The 26848-nt window shown below is 31.3% G+C and overlaps 2 protein-coding genes across 2 annotated transcripts; one reads left to right on the top strand and one right to left on the bottom strand.

Annotated features, from left to right (window-relative positions):
- The first annotated feature begins 16561 nt into the window (after window positions 1–16561).
- LOC126552028 (uncharacterized) lies at window positions 16562–18384 on the top strand. The gene is made up of 4 exons (XM_050206506.1): window positions 16562–16831; window positions 17501–17713; window positions 17784–17926; window positions 18008–18384. The coding sequence occupies exons 1-4, from the start codon at window positions 16654–16656 to the stop codon at window positions 18356–18358; spliced, it is 885 nt and encodes a 294-aa protein (XP_050062463.1). The 5' UTR covers window positions 16562–16653; the 3' UTR covers window positions 18359–18384.
- A 113-nt stretch (window positions 18385–18497) lies between these two features.
- LOC126552367 (putative nuclease HARBI1) lies at window positions 18498–26610 on the bottom strand. The gene is made up of 7 exons (XM_050207058.1): window positions 26416–26610; window positions 20931–21077; window positions 19772–19935; window positions 19356–19673; window positions 18890–19209; window positions 18581–18803; window positions 18498–18504 (listed from the first exon to the last, which is right to left on the bottom strand). Exons 1-7 carry the CDS (start codon window positions 26608–26610, stop codon window positions 18498–18500), a joined length of 1374 nt encoding a protein of 457 aa, XP_050063015.1.
- Between the last annotated feature and the right edge of the window lie 238 nt (window positions 26611–26848).

Genomic DNA, 26848 nt, shown 5'->3' with positions numbered 1-26848 from the left:
AACTTATTTTGCAACAGCTTGTGGATTGAAATACTCAAAACATAAACACTCCTTCAATGATTAGAACTGTGACTAGATATTATGATTCATACCTATCAAATAATAAACTTTATATTGTAGGCACTGTAATCTAACCTAAAATATTATTAATTATTATTTTTTTTACTGTTTTGTTGTCCATTCATCAGTGGTGTTGTGTCCTGTTAAGATATAATTTTTACTATGTTATTAAACTGATTTTTATTATTATAATAAAAAGTTACATTTTATTATTTGTTGTTATAAACTATTTTCCTATAATTTATCAGAAGTGGGATCAGAAGTCAATACTGAACATCTTAAGTCTTATGATTTTTATCCATTTTGATCGACCGTACGGACACGTGTATTACTATTTATTGTATATTTAAACACACGTGTTTAGTCAATTTAGTCAATTCAAGTAAAATGGATAATCAGAAAGACGAATCGAGATTACAAGGGGAAATTGAAACAATTTTTGTTGGACCTGACGATGTTCCTAAAGCCTATGATGATAATCGAGACGCTGGTAGTAGTAGTAACATTACACCAGAAGCTAAGGTCAGTACTGACTATGTTTTGAAACAATTAATGAAACAGAACGAAATGCTGATGAACTTAATTTCATTACAAACAATTAATTCAAAAAACGAATCTAAAGTTATACCAGTTTTACCTGATTTGAATAAATCATTACCTAGTTTTACGGGGAAAAGTAATAACAATGATGCTTTAGATTGGTTAGATACTGTGAATAATATAGCTAATCTTCATAAATGGCCCGATAATATTAAGATTGAAACTGCACGTACTTGCCTTGATGGTCCAGCTAAACAATGGTTGATGAGTCGAGTTTTTAATTCTTGGAGTGACTTTGAATCTCAGTTTAGGCGAACGTTTGCTTTACAATCAAATATCAGTAGTCGGTGGAAAACTTTAGTTGCACGTACACAAAATAAAAATGAAGATGTATTAGATTATTACCATGAAAAAGTCCGTCTTTGCCGAAACCTTAATCTCGGTATGGAAGATATTAAGGAACAAATAATGATAGGAGTAAGTTCTAAAGAACTATGTCAATATTTATTAAGTCGTGATCATTCTAATGAAGACAGTTTGTTAAGTGACATCATAAACTTTGAACGTATGAACGAATATCGCTCACAACAAAATCATAAAATATCGAACAGAACTAATTCAGATAAGGAAGTTTCTATTCCTAGTGATTATAACAAGTCTAAGGTAGTAAAGAAGTGTACAAACTGTGGAGGAAGATACCATGTTGCTGAAGAATGTCGTAAACCAAAGCGAGAAACTGGCTCTTGTTTTCTGTGTGGTGCTATGGATCATAAGAAACCAGATTGTCCAAAGCGTTCCACATCAACGTGGAAAGCAAATAAAGCAAAAGAAGTGGATAAGTCTACTATGTTGGTTGAAAATGTTTCTGTGGTTGCTGTACAAAAGATGGTTGGCATTATGTTTGGTGATGGTGAAGACACAGAGGTAAAATTAAATGCAATTCTTGATTCTGGAAGTGGTATTTCCTTAATAAAAGAAAACATTGTACCTTTAAACGTTAAGTATAATTCTCAGTTTGTTAATAATTTTGTTGGTATTAATAATGTTAAATTAGATATTTTGGGTGTAATCAAGGCTAAACTTATAATAGGGAACACTGATTTAATGTTAGATTTCCATATTGTCTCTAATGGTACTATGGTAAATGAATGTTTACTGGGAAGGAACTTTTTATTAAACCAAACCATAACTGTAATTTTTGATAATGGTGAAGTAGTGATAAAACAAAAAGAGTTGTGTTCAGAAAATCAATATATTGCAGATCAGATTATGTTAATTGGTGAAAATGGGTTGGATGATGAAACTGATAGTAGATATGAATTGAAAATAGGTTCGGAAGTTGACTATGAAGTAAAGACTAAATTGTATGACCTATTTGAGGAACATTACATTAAACCTGTGAGGCCTAGCAAACCCAAAGTTGACTTTGAAATGACCATAAATATAAAACCTAACAATGAAACATTTTATTTTAGACCTAGAAAGTTTTCATATTACGAAAAACAACAGGTAGAAATAATAATCAACGAATTACTAAAAAATAAAATCATTCAAAAGAGTCATTCTCCATATAGTTCTCCTATTGTATTGGTTAAGAAAAAAACTGGTGATTTGCGTTTGTGCGTAGATTACCGGGAATTAAATAAGATAACACTAAAAGACAATTTCCCATTACCAAGGATAGAAGATCAGATAGATATGTTAAGGGATAAATATTACTTCACTAAACTTGATTTAAAAAATGCATTCCACCATGTTCAACTTCAAAGAGAATCAATTAAGTTAACTTCATTTGTCACTCACTCTGGACAGTATGAGTATTTGAGAATGCCATTTGGTCTTAAAAATAGTCCACCAGTTTTTATGCGTTATATTAATTTAATTTTTAAAGATTTAATTGAAAGTGGCGAGATTCTAATATATATTGATGATATCATGATTGCAACTCCGGACGTAGAAAGTCATTTTTACATTTTACAAAAAGTATTACAATTATGTGTAGACAACTTGCTAGTACTGAGATTAGATAAATGTACGTTTTTATATAAAACAATTTCATATTTAGGATACATTATATCAGGTGAAGGAATACAACCAGACACATGTAACTTAAAAGCTATCCAAGATTTTCCTTTACCTAAAGCAACAAAAGAACTACATAGCTTCATAGGATTAGCTTCATATTTTCGAAAGTTTATTAAGGATTTTTCATTGATAGCAAAACCTCTCTATGAATTATTAAAGAAAAATACTCCCTATGTATTTGGTCCAAAGGAGATGGATGTATTTAATCATTTAAAACGTTTACTAATTTCCCCACCAATATTATCAATTTATTCTCCATTGTTGGAAACACAAATACATTGTGATGCATCTTCTCATGGATACGGTTCAATACTAATGCAAAAACAACCCAATGGTAAATTCCATCCAGTGGCACATTTTAGTAAGAGAACTACACCAACCGAAAGTAAATATCACAGTTTTGAACTTGAAATGCTGGCAATTGTATATTCTTTGCAATGATTCAGAATCTATTTACAAGGTATTGAATTCAAAATTGTTACCGATTGTAATAGTTTGAAATTAGCTTTATCAAAAAAAGAAATTAATACCAAAATTCTTAGGTGGTCCCTTATATTGCAAGAGTACACATATACACTCGAACATAGGAACAGTACTAAGATGAGACATGTTGACGCTTTAAGTAGAGTTCATAATGTACTGGTGATAGAAGAAAACAGTTTTGAGAGAAATTTATCAATTATACAAGATAAAGATGAGACTATTAGTAGCATAAGAACTGAGTTAGAAAAAAATGATAGTAAATGGTTTGAAATGAGGGATGGTCTGGTTTACAGGAAAGATAAAAGGGGTTTGTTATTTTATGTCCCAAGATCTATGGAACAAAGTGTAATACGTACATGTCATGATGAACTAGGTCATGTTGGAATAGATAAAACCATATCAGCTTTGGCAAAAACATATTGGTTTCCAGAGATGCGTTTAAAGGTAAAAACATATATTGACAATTGTATGAAATGTATAGTCTATTCTCCAGTGAGTGGCAAAGCAGAAGGCTTCTTACATAATATTCCTAAGAAAAATGAACCATTTTACACTATACACATTGATCATTGCACCCTAGAAAAAACAAGACTTAAAAATAAATATTTATTGGTAATCATAGATGGCTTCTCTAAATTTATTAAACTAAATGCTTGTAAAACCACCAACTCAAAAGAAGTAATAAAACACCTTGTAAAATATTTCCAAACTTACAGTAGACCAAAGCGTATTATTGCTGATAGGGGTACAGCTTTTACTTCTAACATGTTTAAAGAATTTGTTGACACAAACGATATAGAGTTATCACTAATAGCTAGTGGTGCACCTAGAGCGAATGGACAAGTAGAGCGGGCGAATAGAACCATTATACCTATTTTGGCTAAATTAAGTCCTAGTCCAGATAGATGGGATCAAATACTAGAAACAGCTGAGTTTGCAGTAAACAATTCTGTTTGTAGAAGCACAGGGAGAACTCCCAGTGAATTACTATTTGGCATTAGACAGAAGGGAATAGTTAATGATCTTGTTAAGGAATATTTGGATATAGGTGAAGTTGGATGTAGAAACTTGGAAGAAATAAGGGATAATGCTGCAGAGAAAATAGAAAAATGTCAGGAAAGTAATAAAAAATATTATGACAAGAAACATAAAGCAGCTAGGTTATATAAAAAGGGTGATTATGTGATGTTAGAAAATAATGATGTTACACCAGGTGTAAACAAAAAGCTCATACCAAATTATAGAGGTCCTTATGTGGTTAATAAAATATTAGGAAACGATAGATATGTAATAAGTGACATTGAAGGATTTCAAATGACTCAAAGACCATTTAAAGGTATTTATGATGCCTCTAGGATAAGACCTTGGTTCTATTGCCAAGAAGTTGAGGCTTGACATAAATTGAAATGGTTCACTTAATTATTAATTTACATTTTGTTGCATAGGTGTATTATATAACTAACTTTATTATATACCTAAGTATTTATTAATTTATTATAATTATATTTACTAATTGTAATTTGTTAATTTATTTTTATATTTTATAATGTATCGGGTCGATACTAATGTCAGGAAAGGCCGAATTGTAGGCACTGTAATCTAACCTAAAATATTATTAATTATTATTTTTTTTACTGTTTTGTTGTCCATTCATCAGTGGTATTGTGTCCTGTTAAGATATAATTTTTACCATATTATTAAACTGATTTTTATTATTATAATAAAAAGTTACATTTTATTATTTGTTGTTATAAACTATTTTCCTATAATATAAATATTTTTGTCATTACTTCTGGTACTCGGCAGTACCAAATTTTTTTTACAATAACAAAGGTATTTCAAATATAAACAATCATACGTCTGGATATGACGACATACACTTAAGCATTAATTATATTATATTATATAAAAATTTATCAGCACCTACAATAATGTTTATATGTATAAAATATTAATTTTATTATTTCTATAGCTATTTATTGACAGAGAAATACATAAGTACTTTTATATGAGATGTTAATATTGAAGCCAATTAAAATCCAGAATCAATCTTAATAATTAAATGCATTAACTATTTAAATAGTGTAGGTATTGATTTTAAAAATAATTTATTATAATATTTTTAATTGTTTGAGTGTATCTAATATAATTAGTAATTAATATTGAAAAATATAAATCAAATACAATATTACCTTAAAACATAAAGAAACAGTTTCTGTTATTTTTAAACCTGTTAAAATCATTAAGATTATTTTTTTAAGTTTATAGAATATAACTTGAATATGTAATACATTAGTTTTCTAAGCTCAAAATGTCCATCCATCTTCTTAATGTGCCTACAATATATCTAATAACTACATAGATCTCTATAAAATATTGAGGGAGGCTCAAATAATTGGTATCAAACAGATAATATAGTTGTGGATATTTTTCGTTTGCATTAACAATCATTATGTGGATAGTTAAACGAAATATTACAATGCACTTAAATAAAATACAACTAGAATACTAGATAATTAAATAACTAAGAAAATACTTACATTTCCAAATAATGGTTATACCACAGTATCTTTAAACTTTTAAACAACATGGCAACGTATATTTTTTAGAACTTAGTACGTGTATTATATTATGGACTATGGAGAGATTAATAAGTTATAACCTAACTTTCTAGTTTCTATTATTATTGGTTTGTTACAAATCATAATGGTATGATGACAATATGTTCGGTATAATTATCGTGGTAATATTTATTTATAATATACTTTTAAAACAGATAATTATTACATGACATAGTGCGACATCTTGTGTTTTATAACGGTGAAGTAACTTAGAAATGGCAATATAAATGTTTGGCGCCTGGAATTAAACATAATGCAGCAACACATACAAGGTTTCTTATCACTATTCGTCTGAAAAACAGTCACCTAGCTTTGGTCACCCAACTTCACACACGTCCCCAGTTTAGGGTGGTCAAGATTACCAGCGATTTGTGTAGTGATTCAACGTGTTTTGGTGTACCTCGTTGCTCGTGGGGACAGTAGTGTATGCTAAAGATCCTGTCCCGGCTGCATCCAGTGTTTCATTGGTGTGAATTCTTCGTGAACAGTTGCCGACACACATTCGCACGTACGCAGGGTCAATTTGTTTTTATTGTAACTTATTTGACTTATTATATACAGGCCCTGGTGCGGTAGCGTAGGTGTAAAACCAGGTGTGTGTCTCAACTGTTATGTGAGTATTGGTCGACCAAATGTTTATGTGTATGACCGACGGGTCTTAGTTTAATATAATATCATTCACAACATGATTTATTTATTGTATTATTTTATTGTTGTGCCAAACAGGCAATTATCTATTGTTAATTTATTATAATCTTATTTAATATACCTAAAAATACAACCAAATCCTTTTATACTTATTATTTTATTGTTGCGCTGAGATAGGTAGTACTTATATTGTGTTGCTTATCTCCAGGTCGTTAAGGCATCTTACTTCTTGTGGAGAAAGCCGAACGCGAGCCAACATTGACTGATGTTTTTTAACTGCACTATATATTTTTAATAAGTAGTACCTATAATATGTTTTATTTTTATTGATTATTTTTATATTATTATTGTTTTTAACTTAGTCGGAAATTTTTAATAATGAATAAACAATACCAAAAATTATTATAACATTATTCTATATATTATACCTAAGACTGATGTTTTTTAACTGCACTATATATTTTTAATAAATAGTAAAATATGTTTTATTTGTATTGATTTTTTAAATATTTTTATTGTTTTTACCAAGTCTGTTATTTTTAATATGAATAAACATTACCTATTTATGTGGAACTGTTCAGTGAAGTTTATGAACCACTACTTAATTCTATATGGGAGGCATTTAGTATGAACATTTTTGGGAGGCAATTCGTATAGAATTATGAACTACCTGGTTACCGGAGGCAACTAGTGTAAATTAATCTTTTTATTTACGATAAGGACGGGAGGAAATTCGTATATTTTGGGAGGCAACTAGTATGCGCCGCTTTTTACTGCATCCCATGCAAGTTCAATGGGGTTAAGCTCACAATGGTATGGAGGTAATCAAAGTACAATTTTGTTATTAGCCTGGACCATTTCATCAATGACATTCTTGTTGTACATTGGTTTAATATTTTGTACTTGCTGGAAAAGCTCTGTGATAACCATTGTGCTATCGATTACCTGCCCTTGACTTTGAAGCCACTCGATAATTGCTTGTTTTCTCCTATTTATAGTTCGGCATTTCTCCGTTTTTACCAAGGAGTGATAAACAGCGTTGTCCATGACGACGACTGCATTCTCTTTGAGTCTGGGCAAAACACCTGCCAACTAATCACAAAAGCAGTCCCCGTTTATCTCATCGTGATAGTCTTGAGTATTATTTTGGACTCAAAGAATAGAAGACATCCGGGAACAAATCCTTCTTGGGAATCAATGAGGCTAACAATCAACCGTTTACTCTTGCCAGTAGGATTAACTGGCAGTGGTGGGTCGTTACTGCTGTATTCGGTACAATGTAACGATTACATTTATGGAACGAGTAGGAACGAGTATATTTATCGTTCCAAGTTCATTCCATCGGTATCAGATTTCCAACTACATAACTGTTTTTATCAGGGGATTCCGAAACCGAATATCAAACTACCAAATTTTTAAATTATATGTTATAAATGTTTTAAATGTTCGATTACCGACGGTAGTCAAATAGTAACGTCACAATCATAAATGTATAATCAATGCGATTAAGATTTATCGAGAAAAATATAATAGGGTACGAAAACGGAACCGATATATCCCAGCGGTCACCGCCGACCGTTGGGGTACGATAACCAATGTTTAGTAGGGTAAAGTGATTTTTTTTTTATTTGTATTTTTATAAAAACCTATTAATTTAAAATCTTTTGTAATTTTTGATTAGGTATATCAAATGTATCTATATTTATATTGTAAATTTGTAAACATAGTGTTTCTGGTACAAATTTAATTATTTAAAGTTAATTTAAGTTAATTTTTTACAAACGTAATAAAATAGTGTCGCATAATGTTTCTACAAAGTACGAAGTATATTCGTTCATAAATATCCATTACAAGAACGAGTACACATTTGAATACATGTATTTTGATCGTTCCGAGCGAAATTAACGAATCTGAGTACAAGTGTAACTTAATACCGATTGTATCGATGTAACGAGTACTTTGGAATTGGTACTTTATTGTAACTGTACCAATTGGAACGATTACATAAAAGAAACAATAATTCCTACCACTAGTTTAATAATTGTACAATGCAATCATAGTTTTAAATTTGTTATTCTTAATTGATAATAATTAATTTATAAGTTTTTATTAATTTTAATTCATTAATTATATTTTTTTTTAAATTTTTTAGGTCATATTTGAATATACCTATTTTCATTATTTTAAATGTATGATAACCATACAATGGTATTAAATTGTATTAGGTGATTTTCCGATAGAATTGAATTATCCACGGACAAATTAGAACAGTTAGATTCTACTTCTATATTTTTCACTATTTCTACAACTTCATTTCTATCATTAAATTCTTTTCGTTTGCGTCTTCGACATCCACATCGGTATTTTCTTGTGATTCTTCATCAGAGTCCTCTATTTTGACTTCAGGATACATTAGTATTTCTCTTTCAAAGCCTTCGATATCTACATCAGAATTTTCTTGTACTTCTTTATCAGAATTTCCGATTTTCAGGTCAGAATCTTCTACTATTGCTTTTTACGATACTTTAATTTTTAATTTTGTATTTTCATGAACAGCTTCAAGATGTTCATAAATATCGTCATTACCTAATACATATTTCTAAATGCATCATTGTCTGAAATTAATGGACATAACAATTTATATATATATATATTTTAATATCATAAGCTGTAATTGGATCAGAAACGTTGTTATTGGTATCACTACAAATGTCTTGGAATCACACGTAAACCAACAAAAAACCGGTGTAAATGTCCCTATTGTATTTAAAATACATGACTAAATTTAAGTTAAAATAAACAATAATATTACTACCTAGTTATATTTACATTTAAAATTCATAATTCAAAAATATTGTCTAAACATTAAATTATTAAAAATAAAATATTAAAATTACAAATATAATTATTTAGACATATATTAGAACTCGTGGTAATATGTATGTCAAAGGTGAAACACTGAAATAATCTGTATAAAGCAAAGACAAAAACGGAGTACACGTGTGGAGCGTAGTAAATGTCTCGGCACAGACTGAATAGTCATCAGCGCAATTCGACATTTTGTATTCGACTTCTATGAATTTTAGGTTAGGTTGATTTTCATTGATATGGAATTATCATGGAATAAACGCATAAATAATAATAATTAACAAAAAATAATAATAATAATAATCATTTTGATTAAGGTTAGGTTTTAATCAGATATTATGCTTATCACAAACTGGATGTCAAAACATTTATGTTTGAATTGCAAATTATATACCTTATTCATGAATTGTATTTGTGTAGCTTTAATAAGTTTGAAATTCGTGCTTAAGTATAGTTAATTTAATTTAAACATTTTACCTAATTACCTGACTATGACTATAGAGTTAATCATCCGTGTTAGAAGTTTGACGAGAGATGTTAAAGTTCGATATTTAAATAAAATCGAAGTTATAGGTACAAAAGATCATTAATTCACATTAAAGGACCCAAATATTGCTTGAACGAATGACATGGATATCCTCCCACGAATAAACTACCCTTATGTATTCAACTATTTGGTTTTGACTATAAGCGTCTATACTTTAGATCAATTTAAAGCATGTTAAAGTTTAGAAGTCTACAATTTCTTCGTAAGAGAATGGGTATATAATGCTAAATGGCTTGCTTTTACTAATTATGTACTTGTAGTTGCTGAGGTAAGTTAGCTTAATGCTTTATGATCGATTTTATGTCATGGGTATAATGTTACTACCTAGTTATAATAACATTTAAAATTCATAATTCAAAAATATTGTCTAAACATTAAATTACATTAAATAAAAAAACAAAATACTAATAGTATATAACAAGTAATAATAAAATTACTTATGTTCAATACAAACAATTTAAAACAATTAATAATGGATAAAATAATTAATGTTTTTTAATATATGTAAATCTAAAATGAATACCCTAGATATTTGAAAATTGCACAAAATGTTTATACATTATTAATTATAGAAAAAAACTGTAATGGTTACTTATTTGTATTTATTAAATTATACTTTTACGTCTGGAAAATAGTTAAATAATATTTTGACTAAATTTTGAACATTACAATTGATCTTATTTGTTGTGATATGTATTTGTAATATCTCAGCGAGGTATAGGTTTCGGGCTCTGATATATGTTGGCCTATCCGTTCGATGTAAACCAAGTCTGCGAGTCCTGTCCAGTACCTTCTTCAACTGTGACAGGACTTGGTTCCACCAAGGCTGTTTTACCTTTATGTTAACTGTCCTTACCTTCGGCATTGATTTGTCTGTCGCAGTTTCTATAACCTTCATGATTGACTTTGCATGGTCCTCTATGCTGCTATTATTTATCGTATTTTTATTTTGAGTCAAGTTGAGGATGAATACGTCCCAGTTGGCCTTTCTTATATTATATCTACGCTTCGTGCAGATTGTTTGTACTGCGCTTGCTAGGCCAATTTTATAGGTCAGCACGTTATGATCGCTGTCTGTTACGTCGTTTACCATCCAGTCATGTATTCAGTCATGTAGTTGGGGCGTCATCAGTGTCACATCAATATTGGACTCGCTCATTCCCTCTCTGTGGTAGGTACTAATTGGCTGCGGTGTGTTTGCGAGATTCAAGTCAAAGTCCTCTATTAATGTTTCCAGCTGACGACCCCTATCGTTCTGCCGATGACAGTGCCATAACGTGGAGTGCCCATTTAAGTCTGCCCCGATTATGGTGTACATTTCTCTCTCCAGTATTGGTCTTAGCTTTTCGATAAAATCCAGTGTGGGAATGTTATACTTAAAGTAGGCCGACACCAGTGTTATGGTGTTCGTTTCGTCCCCACTTCTGACTTTGACTGCTACTATGTATTCGTTATTGTACTGGAAAAGCTCTAATACCTGTAATGTTTTATTAAAAATGATTACGGCTGAGCCTGCCTTATTTCCCTTGAGTACGCATGCCTGGTCTTCGAAGCCGTACACCATGCCCTCTGATACCACTGGCTCTTGTATTAGTACAATGTCTGCTTTAATGTTAACGCTGTAGTCCCTTAGCTGGTGACTCGCTATCTTCTGTTTGTTTACATTGTGCTGTACTATTCTGATTTGTTTATTCATTTTGGCCCAAAGTCCGTGCGCCTAAGCAATCCTTGAACCGCCTGGTTTCTCGACTTGCAAGTCGCACTGGACGCCTTGTGATCTTTTTTACAATTGCTGCATTTACTCTGCAATTTGTCTGGGCATTCCCTACTATCATGCCCCTCGGCGCAGTGTTTGCAAATTGGCGCCTCCTGGGTGCATTTTATTGCCGTATGACCGTATTTTTGGCACTTAAAACATTGAGGAACGTTCTGGTACACTCTGACCCTGCACTTAGTCATACCCAAGAAAACTGACTTATTTTCCAGTTTGGTAAGTACGTCTGGTGGGGTTTCTAGGACCCAATGTGTCGTAGTCCCGTTTCTAGGACCAAGTTTATGCATTACACACATTCTTCCTATGTCCTCCTTGTTTAGGCCTAGATCCGGGTTTTGTATCTGCAGACCCTCTGCTAGGTCATCTACCGTAATTTCGTTATCTACGTCATAGATTATGATCCTGGGTTGACGAGGCCCGACTTCTTTGACATTTGGCACCTAATTTAACACCTTAATCGTTTTATTGTCATCTGATACTATTATGAGGGTATTGCCCTTTACTATTGTCCTGGCTCTGGGATTTTTGATTTTTGCCGAAACCGTTTTCCACAGCTCAGTCTTGGCCTCCGCAATCGACTTTTCAGCTGAAATTTCAATCACAAACCGTGATGTGGTTTTCGAGTTCCTAAATTTTTCCAAAGCCTTTTTGTCCTTATTACTTATCAGCGGTTTCTTAGCCGTATTAGTTACCATAGCGTACTTCTTATTGGCTACGACTGGTTGAGGCCTTGGAGCCGGTTTCATGTCTAAACCCTCATTATTATTATTTTCTATTTGTTTTTTGAGCTCTTTATTTCGTGCGATAAGCTCTTTGTTTTCGGAGTTTCTGGCCGTTATCTGACCTCCTCACTGGTGTGAAGTGCCCCCGTCAGTCTGGAGTTTTCGAGGCATACCTCCGTAAACAGCCCTCTTATGGACTTAGTTTCTCCATCAGACCTTCTGCCGTGGTTTTGGACAATTTTTTCTTTTCTGCCTCTGATATCCCCGTAGTCTCGCACCACCCTATCAAACCGTTGAAGCTACCCATAGTCTCCTAATGGTTACTCACCGCTTTGACCTTTTTCTTACCAGTCGGCGTCGTCGGGGACTCTGGCCCGGGACGCTTTTTCCGGACATTTTGTTCGGTATCCATATCAGACGAGCTATCGTCACCCGTGGGGCCTCCGCCTCCATGAAGTCTAAGTACATTGTTCGTGAGCACCATTACATGTCTTTGTTTGCGTATAAATACGTCTGTCTCAGCAGTAGTATATTTAGATGCCTGGCTGGACACATCTTTAGCGCAGAAAGTCGATAACGACCTACGGTAGCCTTCTTGCTCTCTACCATCTGCCGGGTCTGGTTTCCTAAGGTCCGATCCCTCCTAGCAGGAGGGCCTTAGAACGGTTTGATCTATTTTCGGTGTATTCATGTTAGTTGTTGTAGTTAGGGGGACTACCCCTGGTAGCCCTATACCCTCTGGCCGTCGGCGGACTAGTTCGACGGTTGCAGCAGTCATGGCAGGGGTTTAGTCCGGTCCGGGTTCGGCCATCCCGGACGAAGGTTAGTGTGAAAGCCTCTGAGCGACCGCATCGATTTTGGTACGGCCGGATGGAGTCGCCACGGCAAGGCGGACTTTCGTCGACCCCGTTATGTTCCGAGCAGTATGGATTCAAGTGTGATAAAGTCAGTGCATGAGGAGTACGATCATTTGGATTCAGAAAAGACAAGCGGGGTCATTTTGAGGACATCTAGTTTCCTAACTTAAGGGAAAAAATAAAAAGGTTTATTTCAAATTGTCTAAAATGTATTACAAATTCTCCAGTACATGGGAGAAAGAAGGGTAATTTACGTTCTATTCCTAAGAATCCTATACCATTTGATACAATACATATTGATCATTATGGCTTCCTTGAAATGATTAGCAAGAAAAATAAATATTTGTTTGTTATTATTGATGCATTCACAAAGTTTGTTAGATTATACCCATGTAAAACAACAAATACGGTAGAATTGATTAAATATTTGAATGACTATTTTAGATATTATAGTAAACCAGTAGTTATAGTAGTGTCAGATAGAAGGTCAGCCTTTACATCTAATGCGTTTAAAGAGTTTTTAATTGAAGTAAGGATAGATGTAGTGCTAGTGGCAACAGCAACACTTATAGCAAACGGTCAAGACTAGAGGGTGGATCGTTGTATAACTGCAATATTATCAAAAAAAGACTATGACATTAAATAAATGGAACAAAGTACTGGATGAGGTGGAATATGCGTTAAATAATATTGCATATGCTTCGACAAATGTAGCTCTATCTAAATTGTTTTTTGGAGTGCATCAAAATGGTTCATCAGAGAATGATTTAAAAAAATTGTTGGTGGAAAATGAAGAAAAGAGTTCGGAAAATAAGGGGAGAGGCTGAACATAATATTATAAAGAGTGAATCATATACTAAAAAGTATTATGATAAAAAAACATAAAAACCTACGTTGTATAAAAAAGGAGATTTTGTTATGATTAAGAACACAGATGTGAGTGTGGGGGTTAATAAAATATTAATACACAAGTTTAAGGGTCCATATGTTATTTATAAAGTCCTACCAAATGATAGGTTTACAGTAAAATATATTGAGGGGTTTCAACACACTCAAATACCATATGAAGGGGTAATGAGTTCAGATAATATGAGACATTGGATTAGAACTGTGGAGAAATAATTATTACTATTATTATTGAATTGTTATTTTTACTAGATGTTGTTGTTATTATGAAATATTATGAATGAACTGATTTGTAATTTTACTAGAATTTGTTATTAAGTTTATATTGAAAAGGTACTGAATTTTTTTTTTTTTTTTTGTTCCTAGGTTTTTTGATTAACATGGTATACTAAGTATTGTTATATTATTTATATACTGTTTATGTTTATATTGATGTACTATTTTGTATTATGTATTAATCCCAGGGTCTGGGATAAGTCAAGACGGCTGAGCTGTGATAGTGTTAATATTTTTATTATCACTATGATTATTACTATTATTTTATTTTTTGGAGGTTATGTTCATTTCTTTATCGTCGACGTAGCGAGAATGTGCGCGTCCGCAATTTACGTTATTTTATACTTATTTTATAATTTGTACTGTTGAATGAGTATTTTTATTAAATGAAAGATAACTAGTATTTCTTACAGTTCTTTATCTATCCTGTTTTCAATATTATTTTCTTGGCTACTATAAATCTCTATATCATGTGCAAATCTAGATACGCTAGCTAATACTAATAATTTATATCCCCGTTTATGATGCTTTATTGGGATATATTATTTTTAAAAATGACTGGGTTTTGTAGCACAGAGTTATTTATTTACTGACAATGACTCTTCAAAGGGTATTGCTTGGTATCTTTTTCAAAGCGTTTCAAGAATAGGTCTTATTCTATATAATCTATCATGATCTATTTGGTTTGGTGGAATATAATTTTTACTATTAGGAAAATGAAGGAATTGGTGGATTTTTTCAAAGCAATTAACTATCATGGTGGATTTTATAACTAAGATTCCTAAATTATACGACCAATATTGACGGATATTGGAAACTTGTGCAATAGAAGTCATTATACAAATGCAAAGGTACCTTTTTAAATCAGTTTCAGTTATATTGAATTGTTTTCTAGGATCTTTTAGAACTTTTAGTAGTTTGTTCACAAATATGACCCATAAAATCTGAAGTGCAAAAGTAATTAAAAAAAATCTAGTGATGTTGCTAAATTCAAAAAAGTATCTGGTAATTCTATTTTTTTAGTAAATTCAACATTTGTCGGAGCAATAAATGTTTTTTTTTTTTAACAAATAACTTTTTAGAAGGACAAACATTTTGTTTCTTTTTTTATTATTTGATGTTACTTTTAGTGCTGGGTTTATACTAGACGATGATGAAATTGTTTTATTTTTTGAGTAACTGACTGACGGGTATTTTTAGTCACTTGTATTTATTTATTTATTATAAATATACGGGTTGCCCCTATAACATTAAAGTACAGTACAATTTATTAGAATAATAGTAGAAAATGTAGATATATAAAATATTATGTGTAAATAACAGAGAGTACAATTTATTTAATCATTAATTAAGTAAGCAATTAAAACGCATATATTGAACTTAAGAGTTATTTATAGTATTTAAGAACATTAGAACAAATTATCATCAAAAGAGGGATCCTCATTGGCAAGTGACATAATACGCCTTAAAGGCTCATTTTGTAGATAATTAGTGTTGACGTTAGGAATATGGAAGGTCATATAAGAACGAGATACATGCGAAGGGACTTTAAAGTTAACTTGGGAAAGCAAGTAAGGGGAATCAATATGGTTAGTAATTAGACCACGAATAAATTTTATATTTAAAGTTCTTTTTCGTTCAGCAAGAGTAGGTAGGCCAAGTATGTTTGCGATATTGGTATAGTCGTGAGCTAAGTGGGGAATGCCTAACACAAAACTACAAAATCTCAAAAATTTATGTTGAACACGTTCGTGTTGATTAATATCAGAAACAGTGTACGGATCCCAGACAACCGACCTGTACTCTAAAATAGGACGACTAAAGCACAATATAATGATTTTAATGATTTTGACAATTTAAAGTCTTTAAATTGACGCACAATGAACTTTAAAACATTAAGGGCCGTTATTACAATGTCTCGCTAAATCTTATCTAGCTGCCAGATAAGCTAGCGTGTAGTTTAGCGTAGCGGGTACTTTAGCGGCAAGTTTAATACAGACCATTATTACAATGTTACCGCTTGTACTAACTATCAGTTAAATAATTCTAAACGTAACGAATATTTTCATTGGCTCATAATGAAGCAGCTGTTAATTGTTATGTGACAGCTGATAATTAATCAAATCTTTTGTGATAATGTGATATTGATAATTTATATTATTTTTTGGTTTTCTGTTTTTTTTTGATAACTGCTATTGCAACTTGCAAGACGCAGTAATTATTATTTTTTTTCAATTTTGACTTTTTCCATCGAAAAATTGCAAAAATGAATAAAGATAAAAGAGAAAGGCAAGCCAATTTTACATTGTTGGAAGAGAAGTCATTGGTGGAACTTGTTTTGAAATACGGTTCAATTATTGAAAATAAAGAGACAGATTCAGATATATGGAAAAAAAAGTCTGAAACCTGGGAATTAATTGACAGTGCAATGGTTGTTTCTTCAGGTAAGTAATACCTATATTTTATTTGAATTGAATTGATTTTTTTTTAGTTTTTTGTATCAATTAAGATTGGTACCTAGGTAATATTTGTTGTTTATTTTTTATTGTGAATAATTATTCAAGGTACCTAGGTGATACTACCAATTTATTATTGTTATTCAAATATGAATGTTGATAATGATTTATAATTTATTAATTTAATATTATTTGATTACATGGGTTGTTAAGTACTAGGTAAATAAAAATAAATAAATAGTAAAATTTCCATAATCTAATCATTATATGAGTCATAATATACTGACTATGGAAATGATATTAATTATTTTGTTTTAAAAATCTCATATTATACATATTTTGAATAACTGAGTTTTTTTTTTAGTCTATTACCTACTTATGGGAATTCAATCATTATCTAAGGACTATAATGCAGAACTGATATCAAGGAAAGTATAGAGTTGAATAATAAATAATTTGTTATAATATTCTACATTTATACCTATTTTAACTATCCATTAATTTCCTATTATCATCCATATCTTATATTTTCTTCATCCATCATTCTTGCATTATCCTTGTCTATTTTTTTTTTTTTTTTTTTTTTTTAATGGTTCTAACTTCTAATTGCTACTTTTCTACCTAATGTTTTTTTTTAACTATAATAATGTATTAAAGGTATTCAAAGAGGATCAAAGGCTTTAAAAAACAAGTGGGAAAAGATTAAAAGAAATGTCAAACAACGATTAGCTGAAGAAAAAAAAGAGATGTATAAGACTGGTGGGGGTGTGGTCAAAACATTTAAAAAAATTGAGTACTTTGATAGTATAATAGAACTTCTTGGAGTCTCAGCAACTGGGCTGGCTAGTAATTTTGATTCTGATGTTGTTGGTAAGTGTAATTTATTTAAAATTATCTCTAGTTAATATTTTTTATCTTGCATTGTACCTATATTTATTAGATTCGTCCCTGAATAATTTAAAACATACTACTTCTACAACTGTTGACAACAATGAAGTAGATGATTTATTGTTTGAATTAGAGGGAATTAATAGTCCAAATATGTTTGATGATAGTGAGCTCTTCAACCAATCATCACTCAATGTAAGGATATATAAATTATTTTACTATCGGTAAAAATTAGATTAGTTAAATAAATTGTATTTGTTTTGTTATATTTGAAAGGTTGTCACTGTTGAGCAGTTAGAGGTAACACCCATTACCAGTAGAAAACCACCAAACTGGGAAAATTGGACTCCAGCTTCATTACGCCAGCCAGTTTCTGATGAACTAGTTACTGGGAAAAAAAAGTTAATATCGGGGGTTGTAAATAAAAACAAAAGGCAGAGAAAAATGCATAATGATGTTGCTAGTAAAAAAAAAGATGTATATGAAGAGCAGTTACAATTAATCGAGGTGGAGAAAGAGAGAGGGTGTATGCGTTTTGAGTGGGAAAAATTGGAACATGAACTAAAGGTTGAGGCATTAAGATTAGAAATTGAAATTAAAAAAAAAACTCTATCAAATTTAAGTTAAATTTTTAATCTTATAATTTTTTTTAATAGGCCATTTTTTATATACTATAAGTTTATACTAAAATAAAAAATAAAGAATAAGAAAATGTAATTTGATTTTTTGTTTTTATTGTGGTTGTCTTCCTCGGATGATATATATATTATAATCTAAAACAGAAAATTGAATGATTTATGTTAACAAACTTTTATTAAATGGTGTTCATATGTATTCATTAGTCTTTACCTAGCAAAGTAGTTGTTAAGTAGTGAGTTTCTGGTGATTGAGTCTTCACCATTATCATCATGACGATGGACTGTTTCAGTCAAGTCTTCTGCTTCATTTAACTGATTTAAGACATCATCAGAATTGTCTTCAGGTAAATCCTCATTCATATCTCTACATATATTGTGCAAAATTGCTGTTGCAACTATTATTGCCTGCACAGTTTTTAGTTGTAATCGCATACCTAACATTAAATATATAAATTTTTTATATACAATATATATTTTTATTTAGACAACAATTAATTTTATTACAAATATAACTACGAACCAAGTGATAATACTGGAAATCTTCTTTTCCAGACCCCAAAACACCTTTCTATTATATTTCTCGTTCTAATTTGGGATTCGTTATACAGCATCTCTATTCGTCCAACCGGGTTTAATATGGGTGTCAACATATACGGTTTTAGAGCATAACCACTGTCTCCTAAGATGGCATTGTTATTAAATTCACCTGATTCTAATCTTGCATACAGCCTTGAATTTCTGAAAATATTGCTGCCATGTGCAGACCCAGGCCATCTAGCAACAATATCCATGAACTTCAAATCTGCATTTACAAGTGCTTGCACATTCAAGGAAAAATATCTAAATACAGTTATTGGACATAATTGAAAAATAAATAGATTATAATAAACCCGATAATATTATATAGACTATAATAGTAAAAATTAAAATAGTATAAATTTTTTTTTATAGACGTAGAAAGTTCGAATTTCATGATATTTCTTTACCCTTTACGATTCCGAAATGTTTCTGAAGATTCACCTCCTGGAGATTGGATTCTCGCATGAGTGCAATCGATTGCACCAAAGACTAATGGAAATCGAGCAATCTTAAACATTTTCATTTTTGTTTCAACAATATTATGCACAGGAATATTTAAAAATGATCCACTCAATCCCGCGATAGCATAGGAAACTTTTTTAATTGTTCTGCTTGCAGAAGATATACTAACACCAAACATATCTGCAACTGATATAAGCATAGTGCCCAAAGCATAAAATCTCAGTGTAAGCAGAACCTGAGTCATTGTAGTTAATGTCATATTCCTAAAAAAAAAAAATTCGTAGGTATAGGCACAAATATGTAAAAAACGATGCATAAATACAAGAAATTGTAATATATTACTGGTATGAGTAATATTTACGTGTCAGTTGCTGTTTCCAGTTTTCCTGTGAGTAAATTTAATAAATAAACTACGAATTTTTTTGAAAGACGAAATCTATACTTAAATTCATCTTCTGTTAAAATGTCGTAGTAATTAGGCCTATCATGGAACACTTGTGGTCTTCTTTCACCAATATAATTTACCTCATCAATAAAATCAATTAAATGATTCAAATTATTCATTTTAAAAATTATATAAATGAGTAGGTAAATATAAAACAAATGAACAATGAAAAATTAAATAAATGCACAGTACACAGTATTATCACAGAATATTCTGTATACTGATAAAAAAATGTATATTATATTATATATAGATTCTTAAACAGGCTTAAACAGGCACCAAAACCAAAAGTTAATTATTTTATTGTCAAAAAAATAAAAAGAACACAGCGTCACAGCACAGTTGCAGAAAACACAGCAGCAAATGAGTTACAGAATAGATCTAACTGATAAAAAAGAACATCACAACAAATTCTCAATACACCTGCAAAAATATAAATATCCGGTGCATAATACTCTATGGATTCTTCCAGCTAGCTACTTTAACGGGCAGTAAAGCTTGCCGCTAATAAAGTGACCGCTATCTCGTAGTTAGCGGTAACATTTTACGTAACGGTACATTGTAATAATGGAATATTAAAAAGCAGCCGCTAAATGTGTCCGCTACGTTAGCGTACACCTTAGCAGGACATTGTAATAACGGCCCTAAATGCTCTACTAGTAATCATCGCAATATGAGGACTTGGGTTAAGGTTTCTAGTTAGTTTAAAACCCAGATTGGTTAGATTATCGACGCGTTCAATTGTCAAACCAGAGATATTGTAGTAAAAAAGGATAGTAGAACGGGAACGAGTAAATGTCATGACTCGGCATTTTGAAGCACTGACTTTAAGGCCTATTTTAAAACACCAACTAACAAAACAATCAAGGCTACTTTGGAGATTCGTGGTTTCAGCAGCTGAGTTGATTTCCATAAAGAGCTTCATATCATCTACGAAACATAAAAGCTGACACAAAGGCAAGGCGTTACGTACACTATTGACAAATAGTAAAAATAGAATCGGTGATAAATGTCTACCTTGGGGAATACCGGACGTACACGAAAAGATATTTGATTTGAGACCAAATAATTTTACCCATTGTTGCCTGTTAGTTAAAAAAGAACCAATCCATGACCGCAAAGGTTCACCAAAACCAGACGCTTCGAGAATTTTCATCAAGACTCTATGATTAACAGTGTCAAACGCTTTGGCTAAGTCAGTATAAACTACATCAACTTGGGACTGTTTTTTAAAAGACTCAAAAACAAAATTGGAAAAAACTAAGTTGCATGTAGAAGTTGATTTTCCCGAACGAAACCCATGTTGTGCTTCAATAATAATATTATTTAATGATGGTTTAATACTGTTTAAAACCAAAGATTCAAATAGTTTTGATAGGTGAGACTGAATGGATATAGGTTTATAGTTAGATATAATCGGATTTAATACCTGATTTATGTACTGGCATGATAGAGCTGATTTTAAGAATTGAGGGAAAAATACCCTCATCAAGAGAACGCCTGAACAGTAAAAATAGAGGATAGGCTATAATAGAACGCAAATGAAATAGAAAAACGCCGGGTAGACCATCGGACCTATATTTTTACCACCAGACAATATAGAAAGACTATGAAAAACGTCATCAACAGTGAAATATGCATTATTAGGTTGGTCAAAAGATTGAATCTTAAGATCGTTAACATCATCATTAACGACTTCACTTGAGTAAACAGATTTAAAGTACGAGATGAACATGTCAGCTGCATCCTGTTCGTTAGTACTGGAAGCACCATTAAGCGTTAGTATTTTAGGAATATCAGAATTAAAGCGTTGTTTCTTTATAAATTTCCAAAAACTGGAAGGATTAGCATTAATTGATATTTCAGTTCGATCAACAAATTCATGATGCTATTTTTTCGATACGCACTTATAACGGGCCCTAAGAAGTAAAAAGTGTCTGTAATCGTCAGAGTTAAAAGTGGATTTAAATTTTGCACGAGCCTTTTTCTTCATAAATAAAATTTGTTTTAACTCACTCGTGAAGCAGACAGGGAAGGTTGTCTGCTTAAAGTGGCGTATTGGGACAAAACGTAGTACAAACTGGTGAAAAGCATCGTACAAGGTATTAAAAGCAGAATCAAGACTGAGAGTAGATAGAGAAGAAGGCCAATCAAAATTAGAAATAAAATTATGTATATTAATATAGTCTGCATTATCAAAATCGAAGAAGGAATGAGAGCTATTGAAACCAGGAACATGGATGTTATTATAAAAATTGATAGATAGAGGAGGGTGGAAGGGATCAGGTGGCACTAACGAATCTAAAGATGCAGTGATTGAAAGAGATCAACATTAATAAATACTAAGTCTAATAAGGATTCATGTATATTACGGTTGCTGTTATTTTGAAAAAAACAATTAGAGGCAAAAAACTCAGGAATACAAGGAGCGCGACAATGGGAGGATGAGAAGATTAATCCAGAGTCATCATTATCCCATAAGACTTCAGGTAAGTTGCAATCGCCAGAAAACAAATTTTTATAATTAGGGTAAAGATTAATAACATGTTCAACAGTCAATATGAGACTGATAGACATTGAGTGGGGATTGAGGAGGGATATACACACTACTAATTAGGAAGTTAATTTTATTGAAAGAAAAACGAACAAAAATTTGTTCAACATTTAATTCGGAGACGGTTATAAAAGAAGAAGAGATATCCTTACGAACGCCAATAAGGACACTTCCCCCGAGAGAACAATTACTAGTAAGAGAGGATCTATTACATCTAAAAATATTATAATTATATAAGCCAAGTTCATCATCAAAAATACCATTAGTTAGCCATGTTTCAGATAAAATAATAAAAATGTGGTCCAGCGCAGCAGCATTACATTTAAGAGTTACTAATTTGGATCGGAAACGACGACAATTTTGATAAAATCCACGGACTGGCTGACCACTAACTGACTTGATTAACGATGACCTGCATGATGATAGTATCCAATGTTTTTTGATTTGGCAACACGTATTTGGGGTACACTATTGACGTAAAAAATCTCAAGATTTGATTCACCATTTAACTTACGATTTTCAAGCTCAGCATGACAGGACCGAAGCAGAATATGCTGCATTAATGTTTTATCACTGACTTTACGGAAACCCGTTGGAAATTAAACACCATTTTTCACCAAATCTCTAAAGTCGGATAATAATTTACTAGATGACTCACTGCTACCACACAACAGTATTATTGGACGAGATTTTCTAACAACAACTTTAGCAAGAGATAATGAACAGGTTGCAGATTTGATATAGATTGTAAATTTTCAAAAGAAGAAGCAGGAGGAACATTCATAATAATAGGATTATTTTGGATTTGTTGATTTACCTCTAATACTGGATTACTAATAACTTTATATATTAGTATAAAATTTCTGGTCAAACTATGTACCTAAACGTCGAATAATGGTGTCCTTCGACCTCAGTTGATAATTAAATATAAAACATTTGATCAGGTGGTGTGTGACATTCACCTTATAAAAACATTAAGATTTATTATTTATTTTGAACTTAAAAATTACTTTATATTTATCTAATTATCAATTATTCTAGTCATGAAAATCTTACATTTGTTGCATGTGTCATTTTTATTGTCAATATTTATGACTAGAACAAATGATTCACATAACTTGCGCATCTGAAATTAATGTATATTAAATTTAAACAATGAACAATGCTGTAATATTAGTATTTAAATGATGAATTAGTATTGTAGCATTGCTCATGTTTGTATTTTGTATTAGTCATAGAAACATATTAGGTATATAAATGTGATAAAGAGAGCATCACTGAATAAATGACAGATTCAAATAATACTTCATTAGGAACTTTAAATATTTTGTTTTCAATCTCCACCAACTCAATATTATTATTTATTATAAGCTACAGCTTATGATAAAGTTATTAGTGTACAGTGAATTATTTTAAGTAGTGTAATTATAGTAAAACTTACTTGTTGGATAGTACATATAACTCCAGTAAATTTTTAATTTGTACACTATTGATTTTATTCTTTACGGATTGGCATGCCACTTTTTTGATATACTTATTTTTTTAAAAATATTTTGGTTGTTAATTTACATATATTTTTGAAAGTTTATCAATATCATTGATGGCCATATTTTTCATTATAAAATGTAAGATATTACACATTTCTTCCGCGAGCTGAAACTGTACTATCTTACCATCATTATGATGGGCTTGTAGAATACAGGCATTGCTCAGATACTTGTATGAATCAATGTTATAATTGCCGAAACTCTTTAATATTATATTCAGGTGTTCAGAATTTAAAATTATTAGACCATTTTCAAACAAGATAGATTGAGCCATCAATATTTCGCCAAAAATGATGACTACACTTTTTCAACTGTGACAAAAAATATAAGTTCGCGTTCGTTCTGATTAGATAATACATTACTATACTCTAAAACATTTACCTGTAATATACAACTTGAAGATAAAATAAGGAGATGCCTAAACCGAAAAAAAATAGAAATTCTGGCTAAACGAAATTTTTAAACACTGTTTAATAATATTACTATTTATTATCATTTATCACTTTCAAAAAGTATTAAATTTTTCAAAATTATTATGTGTATTGATTTTTTCCCTTAATAATATCAGAATTTCCTTCACAGTCTATCTTCAATCTTTAATACTGAACCATTATATCATTATCAACACAAGGCCAATTTTGGCTAAAATGCTCTTTACCATGCACCTCATGAATTTAAAAAACATTTTTTTTTAAGTCAGGTTTTTTTATAATGATTTAGGAATTTTTCGAATTTTTTGCGGAAACCATTATTTTGGAAGGTATAGCCCTCCAAAGTTTGCGATTTTACGTTTATACGCTTACGCGCCTTACTACTTTACTGCTACGCAGAGCAACTCGAGGTTTGACGACCGTAGCCGGCAGAAAAAGGAAGGTTCCTTTAGTTTGAAGACCGGAGCCACTTGTGTGTTACTTAAACTCACAAGGTTCAGTTTACTTGTTATGTCATCTGTCTACCCGTAGGGCAGGTATCTTCCCCCGCGACTCCGAAGAGGTCGCCCAACCACTCCCCCTTAGGTTTTCTATTTAAATCCCAGGGGGGTTAGGGGTTAGCTTAGCGAAACGATTGTATCGATGGCTTTGTTTGGAGGTAAGTTCCAATTGATTATTTATTATTATTTATTAGTATGTTTAAGTACGTTATAAATCGATCCTTTTTTAACCCGGGTGCCGTGAGAAATGTTCGGTTAGGATTCAAAAAGCCACCAAGTGCAACTATCAGGTATCAATAAGGAAAAATACATTTTTCGAAAAATCGCACCTTTTAATATTTTATATAGATTGTTACTTTGTCATATTTGTGCCTCCAATATACCACACAGTCATTTGTTATAAGCGAGTTAGAAATTAGCCGTCATACTATTGTCGATTGGGCCAATTTCTGTCAAAAAGTTATGTATGATGGACTATTTGCTCATAAAGTTAAAATCGATGGTATGGGTGTAGAAGTATAAATTGACGAAAGTAAGTTTGGTAAGCGAAAATACCATAGGGGGCACGCAGTTTAAGGCCAATGAGTATTTGGAGATGTTGAATGTGGAACCAATAAATGTTTTCTTGTACCAATGGAAACAAGGAACAAAACGACCTTATTAAAAATTAAAAAAGAGTGGATTTTACCAGGGGAAACGATAATTTCTGACTGTTTGAAAGTAATTATTTAATATTAGAACAAAAAAATTGAATAAATAATTTATATTTATAAATACTTTAGTATATTACCTAGGCATATGACTGTCTGAATGAAGAGGGATTTGTTCATTTTTAAGTTAATCATAGTATTAATTCTAAAATTCCCGAAACTCATCAACATACAATTACAATTGAAGCCCTTTGGAGACATGCTAAATTTTCACTACCTACCCCAATACCATAGGAAGAAAAATTTTATAGGAGGATATCTCGCCAAACACATGTTTGTAAAACAAATTAAAAATGGAAATGACGCGTTATTAGAGTTTTTTTAATTGGCTGGAAATTTATACAATGCTAATTTCCTAAATGTTGAACATAATTCAAATGATGATCACAGCGATACAGAACATGATGATGAATGATAGTATTGTTTATTAATATATGTTTCTATTATATTAGGTATACTAATATATTATATTAATTGTATTGACTGTTAGATTATTCGTTATATGTTATGTATATAAGTAAATGCAATAAACAATAATTAAAAAAAATGAATTTGAATTTTAAAATTGTATCCGTAAAAAAAAATCTTAATTCGTTACATATACGCACGGGAGAACTGTGGCGCGAATAACGTAACTTATGGTCGCCAAACCTCGAGTTAGGTACTCTACGAGGCAGTAAAGTAGTGTGGCGCGCATGCGTATAAATGTAAAATCGCAAACTTTGGAGGGCTATAACTTCCTAAATATTTTTTTTGGCAAAACAATTCCTAACTCAATATAAAATTCCGTCTTTTTTTTAAAAAAAAATTTGAAATACGTGAGGGGCGTAGTAAAGTGCATTTGTTCCCCAATTTATGCCTAGAAAATCATTATCATCTATATCCAAACAATTTATATTGTCATAAACACAAATTCCGTCAACATTCCCATCTTTCAGTTCATCTTCTGATCCAGTAGGTAAATCCACGAACAAAAAATATTCTATGGAGCTATCAGACAGATTTTTGGCCATTACGAACAATTATTTTATTATTATAATAATAAGAAAACGTCCAAAAAACAGTATAAAAACGAAATGATTATCGAACGCAACTAACAACTAGAATACTGAATAATATTACAATCAAAATATAACATTGTTGCCTGCAGTAATAGTTTATCACGCGATACCATCAATAACAAAACGTACTCGGTCCACACCGTGTAACATATATGCAACTCATGAAATACGTCGATTTTCTACTTTATCA

The sequence above is a fragment of the Aphis gossypii genome, chromosome X (genome assembly GCF_020184175.1).
Source record: "Aphis gossypii isolate Hap1 chromosome X, ASM2018417v2, whole genome shotgun sequence".
In the NCBI taxonomy this organism is placed as follows: Eukaryota; Metazoa; Arthropoda; class Insecta; order Hemiptera; family Aphididae; genus Aphis; species Aphis gossypii.
Note: the sequence above shows the minus strand (reverse complement) of the source record. Positions and strands in the feature narration are given on the sequence as shown.

Bases quoted from the DNA above. Each gene is read 5' to 3' on its own strand.
- LOC126552028 (XM_050206506.1), top strand. From the start codon at position 16,654: ATGAATAAAGATAAAAGAGAAAGGCAAGCCAATTTTACATTGTTGGAA. The intron at 16,832-17,500 runs GTAAGTAATACC...AATGTATTAAAG, and splicing joins TGCAATGGTTGTTTCTTCAG to GTATTCAAAGAGGATCAAAG. The intron at 17,927-18,007 runs GTAAGGATATAT...TATATTTGAAAG, and splicing joins TCAACCAATCATCACTCAAT to GTTGTCACTGTTGAGCAGTT.
- LOC126552367 (XM_050207058.1), bottom strand. From the start codon at position 26,610: ATGGCCAAAAATCTGTCTGATAGCTCCATAGAATATTTTTTGTTCGTG. The intron at 21,078-26,415 runs GTATTTCAAATT...TTTAAAAAACAG, and splicing joins CACTTTACTACGCCCCTCAC to TCCCAAGTTGATGTAGTTTA. The intron at 18,804-18,889 runs GTTCGTAGTTAT...ATTTAATGTTAG, and splicing joins ATTTCCAGTATTATCACTTG to GTATGCGATTACAACTAAAA.